We start from the raw sequence: 5597 nt of genomic DNA on the forward strand, positions 1-5597 counted from the left end.
GCCCGCCACCGCCACCGCCCACGCCCTCGCCCACTCTAACCCCACACCAATGTCCACGCCCAATCCCACACTAACTCCACACCCAAACACACACCATATTGTCAATTTAAAAGCAGAAGTGAAAAGCGTCACATGATGTTGAATTTATGCAACAAATGTTTAATAACTATTAATACATTTAATGCACAATAATTTCTAATCAAAGACCAAAAAAAAATTTATTACAATAAAATATAGGTTAGCGCAAACTTAAAATAATTGAAGATTGAAATGTTTAAGTCAATCATTTGTTTTTTTAGTATACAAATACTTAAAAATAAACAAATGAGTTATTACCCTAAAAGGGTATATATTTTCGATCTATAAATTAAAAAATTAAACAAGACAACTTAGCATGAAATCAAACTAGTAATCAAGCACACAATAAGTAAAGCATAACTAAATAAAAAACCTTTACAAATATAAAAGCAAATCACACAAGCAAAAGGCAATTAATACTATGACAACATAAAGGAATACTTATTTCAAACGATGGGATGAAAACATGAACTGTAAAGTGCTTTATCACCGACAATATGGTTGATAAAGATTAAAAAAACCACGCCTAAGAGTAAAATGAACCTTTTCTAATTTTCTAAAGGTAAAAACTTCAACTCGATATATCTAAACGTGTCAGTGTCCGAGTATCTATGTGTTAGTGGGACGTTACTATCCGGGATCGTAAGCCGGGCTAGCGGCTAGCGGGCTAGCGGCCTCTGCAGCTAAACGGGCTCACCTTTCTCTTGTTTACGTCGCTTCCGTTTGTTGCATATCTTGACGGCGCACACGGACAGTATGATGGCCACTATGAAGAACAGAATGCCGCCGACCACCCCCGCCGTGATCGCTTTGTGCTTCACCCGCGCCGGCACCGGGAACTTAACCTCTTCAGAACTCTCGTAACTCGTCGCAGAATTCGCCAGCACTCGAAAGTAATACGTCCGTCCGCCGACAAGGTTCTTAACTGTAAATGACACGTGTTACGTCTATACTATTGTATAATAACTGGTAGAAGTGTAAAAGATTTTTTTTAAGCGAAAGGTGTTGATGCTAATGACATAAGAGGCCTATTAGCATACGCTGACGCATGTCGCCGATCTCGTCTGGCAAGTTTTTTCGCAAACGATTGTAAAGATTTCGCTTATTGTGATGATTGTAAAATGAAACGTTAGATTTAAAAGTGTGATTTTTTAACTGATAAATAGTTATTTTTAATTACATTCTATACTAATGTTACAAAGAGCAAATATTATATTTTTGTATGTATTAAAATAACTCAAAAACAACTGGACCGCATATTAAAAATATTAGAAAGCTACGTCATCAGTGACTAACATAGACCGTGATTTTATTATTTTTTAATTTCAAGCGTGCGATGTCGCCAGCAACAGTTGGTTTGATATATTTTTTTAAAAGACATGAGTTTACTAATGTGGAGGACCACTTATCGATGGTCTGATGGTTATGCGCAACAATAAGAACATAGGTTAATAGATTTAGACGTGTTCCTTGCGGTATTACTCACCTAAGTAGCTGGTCTCCTCCGGGCGGATCTGTCCTCTGTTGAGGGTCTTCCACTGCGCGTCCGTGCGGTACTTGATGGTGTAGTAGTGCACGAGCGAGGCGCGCTCCAGCGGCGCCTGCCACGTGATCAGGAAGCCGTTGTGCACCTCCGTCACCGTCAGATTGCGCGGCGGACCCGGCTTCGGACCTACACAATGTAACCACTACTTTGGCATTTTTGACAGAACAACAACGAAAACCAACACATCTAGTTTTCCTGTTTAGTAAAAAATAAAAAAAAGATAAGATGATAGCTTTACAAATGCAGCATGGTTTGCGTCCTCCTAGGAGGTCATTGTTGACAAAAGTTCCGATGAATTGTCATCGTTATTCTTTGAAATAGAGTTCTATATAGGTACTATATTACAATACTCTAATGTCTCCTATTATAAAAAGTTAACATGCAAACCAAAATCTTCTTGTGAATATTTATAGTCAAATAAGACGGTCATATTAAAAAAGAAAAAATATCAATGCATATTAAAACTAAAAAAAAGAAAACAATAGAAAAAACCATAATACCCATTACCAGATAAAAATAAATCAACATATTTTTTGACGTGATATATGAACATAATTAAATATATGATTGTAAAAAATACAAAATTAGAAATGTTATTTAAGCTGTGAAATGTTAATGAAGGTGCAAAGAGAAAGTACCAGAGCCTTCGGGAGCGTTCTGAAATATCTTTTCGTCTACGGGGCCCGGCGCCGTGGGCGCAGCCTTCATTCTGGCGCCTACATCTACAAACACCAACACATTGTTAATTGTACAATACTTATATACAACTAGACCAACACAAGCGTTACACCATATGCGAATATATTTGATAAGTATTTTATAGGTTAAGTTTAATACAATTCCAAATACAACATTTGTTATCAAAGATTGCCCTTATTTATCAAAAACTGATCTATTCTATCCTAAATTTTTTCATATTGCAACATTTTTGACGAAAACATAAAATGTCCGCCTATGTAAAATATAGTTTACTTGTTGCCCTTTTTCTGAACACATTAATTCCGAAAGAAATGGTTTTGATCGTAAATGTTAATGCGTACATTTTAATACTCGACATGTAAAAGGTTTCATATATCCGACATTTCTTTTAGCTTCTGGTTACTGAGCTGGTTATTCAAGTTAAAGAGGTTATGTTATAAAATGTCGTTTAGCTAAAAGGATTTTTATGGGAATTTCGTTTAACTTTAGCTTAATGATTAATACAATACAGTTATTCTATAAAACCTATAAAAACGGTGCAATGGCGACAATAATAAAACATTCAGATATTTTCTGAAGTTTGATCATAATTATGATTTTATATCGCAACGATATTTTTTCTCTATAATTACTTTGCTTCGTAAAATTCTACCTAAATTTTGTCTTTCAATGTGCAAAGTAATCTCTAGAATAACCAGGAACGATGATACTGAGATAATTACGAGTAGAACGTAGAACGGATAGTTAGAAGTATTTATATAAAAAAAATTAAGTTATGTAACTTGTATAAAGTTTAATATTAGTATAATATCAAGGTCAGTATTAGTTGAGTATTGTTAAGATACAGTACTTGTTACGGACTTACCCAATGTCCTGATGGTGATAGCTTTACTCATCATGCCCTCTCCTATCGTGTTCTTGCTGTTCACTTGGAACTCGTACGTGGTGCCAGGCTGCAGACGGTTTATCGTTACCTAAAAAAAAACGTAATTCAATTAAAATGAAATTAAGAAAAATGATTTTTGTTAACATTATAACAAACAAATTAAACATATGAAAAAACTAGCTTTCGCCCGCGACTGTCCGCATGTAATTATTAAAAACGAAAGTAGTCTGTGTGTACTTCGAAACTATCCTCTACATCTACAATAAATGTCATCAAAATCTGTTCAGCTGTTTAGGCTACAAACTCTAACAAACATCCATCCATCTAAACTTTCACATTTATAATATTAGTATGAGTATTATTTACATGTGTATTTTCCTGTTATTATATTAATAAGTTTATTATTAAAGAGAAGTTTTGTCAATGCAAGTGAGTTCAGTGCACGTACCGCGGTGGCGCCGGAGGGCGTGACGGGCACCTTGGTCCAGTCGGAGTAGCCGGCCTCGCGGTACCAGATGGTGTAGTCCTGCTTGTAGTCGGGCCCGCCCGCGTAGCCCGGCTGCCAGCGCAGTGCCACCTGGAACTCCGTGGCCGCGCCCGACACGTTGTAGGGCGCGTGCGGCTGCGTGCCCTCGATCACCAGCTGCGTGTCCGCCACTATCGTCGCCACCTGCACCGCAAACACCTCACATTATTACAAATTCCTATTCCCGTCTAGTTCACCTTAAAAGCTACAACCGTTTTTATATTTGGAACAAGACGTAGAATAACAATCAATACAATACAGCTTATAAATGTGCTGAAAAGTCGGTTAGTAAAGGCTGGTTTCTTTTTATAATTGTACCTTCGTTCAATGTTTTCTAACTAATTTGTCTCATTGCAATGAACAAGATAATTGTTCCTGAAGTGGAACACCGAAGATTTCCGCGAATGTACATTGAATGACGTTGGACAAGAGATGTCGAGGTGCGTGTGTTGCGAGGCGGTACCTCATTGGCGGCGACGCACTGGTAGATGCCGAAGTCCTGGCGGCGCAGCGTGTCGATGGTGATGTTGCCGGCGAGCGCGCGCACGCGGCTCTTCTGCAGCGGAAGGCCGTCGCGCCGCCGCCACGTCACGCTCGGCCGCTGCGTGCCCTCCGCCTCCTGCGCTTCGCAGTGCATCTCCACGCTCTCCCCCACCTTGCATAACACCAGCGTGTCTTTCAGGCTATTTTTTTTAACATTCTAATAACTATGTAATTCGATTCGGGGAAAGTTGCTAAAGGACCTTGTACCACCAAAAAGTTTAAGACGACCTATACCACGATTTTATTACAAAGAAGTACTCTGTTAGTAGAAGGAGTTCTGTTCGACTTCGTAAATTCCATTAACATTTTGACGTATATTTTAGATTTTAAACGGCTTTTAAGAAGGGATATGTTTAAAATTACATTTAGTATTCGACTCTTATTTCATTAGCTACAATAAGTGAGAGCGCGTAAGATTTCGAATCCTTGAAAAAACTTTTAATAAAACGCCATCTAGTGGCATATATCGAACATACTTTATCATACGCTTATTTTACAACGAATTTACCTTTCTTTGATACAATGGTTCTGGTTCTACAGTGAATACAGGCGGCTTCCGGACCAATACTTCCATCGGACCTACAAAAAAATTAAAACGCTGGTTATAATTATTATTTACATTTATTTGTATCATAAATAGATGACGCTTGTAGTCTTCGTGGTTCATTTAATTTTAATCTGCACTCAAAAGTCGTAAGGGTTTACCTGATGATCCTTGCGTGCCCTGTGCGTTGTATGGCGTGCAGGTGTACCGGCCCTGGTGGTTCTGGTTGACCCTGGTGAAAAGCAGCGAGCCGTTGTTCATGATGACGATGTCCTTGGTCTGGTAGGGCTCCAGCAGCCGCTTGTCCTTGGTCCAGGTGACATACTGCAGCGGCGGGTTGGCCTTGATGTAGCATTGCACCACGCCCGCCAGCCGGAATGGCAGGTATTGCACTGTCGGTGTGAACGTCACCTTCGCTGGATCTGCGAAACCAAGAAACAAATATTAGTATCACCGAGTAAAAATAAATGTACAATAACATTAAGTTTTTGACTTATTTACAAAATAACTCAAATATTATTATAGTTGGCTAGGCTATTAAATGCTGATTGCCATTAATTGTTAAATATCTTTATTGAGTATATACGGTGATCACTGCCAAGCGACAAAATTTTATTACTCATATTTCTTATTAATACTATTTGTAAATATTTAGAATTAATTATTATGTATTAAGATGTAATTTCACTTCTGAGTACGCTGACAGGCATCCAGCCGTAAAAATGAATCCAAATCATTAAGGTTTATAAAACTTTACGTGAATGGGATAAGGCTT

The 5597-nt window shown here is 38.2% G+C and overlaps 1 protein-coding gene across 1 annotated transcript in view; it reads right to left on the reverse strand.

Moving 5' to 3' along the window:
* Nucleotides 1-737: 737 nt before the first annotated feature.
* LOC106106411 (protein turtle) overlaps nucleotides 738-5597 on the reverse strand; it is a gene marked incomplete at its 5' end in the record, with an annotated part of 11240 nt that continues 6380 nt past the window's right edge. Inside the window, 8 exon segments of the mRNA XM_013286989.1 lie at nucleotides 738-1003; nucleotides 1565-1750; nucleotides 2263-2346; nucleotides 3189-3297; nucleotides 3658-3879; nucleotides 4199-4390; nucleotides 4787-4857; nucleotides 4984-5268. Coding sequence (XP_013142443.1) covers nucleotides 738-1003; nucleotides 1565-1750; nucleotides 2263-2346; nucleotides 3189-3297; nucleotides 3658-3879; nucleotides 4199-4390; nucleotides 4787-4857; nucleotides 4984-5268 — 1415 coding nt within the window.

Source organism: Papilio polytes, unplaced genomic scaffold (genome assembly GCF_000836215.1).
Source record: "Papilio polytes unplaced genomic scaffold, Ppol_1.0 DF822178.1, whole genome shotgun sequence".
NCBI classification, from domain to species: domain Eukaryota; kingdom Metazoa; phylum Arthropoda; class Insecta; order Lepidoptera; family Papilionidae; genus Papilio; species Papilio polytes.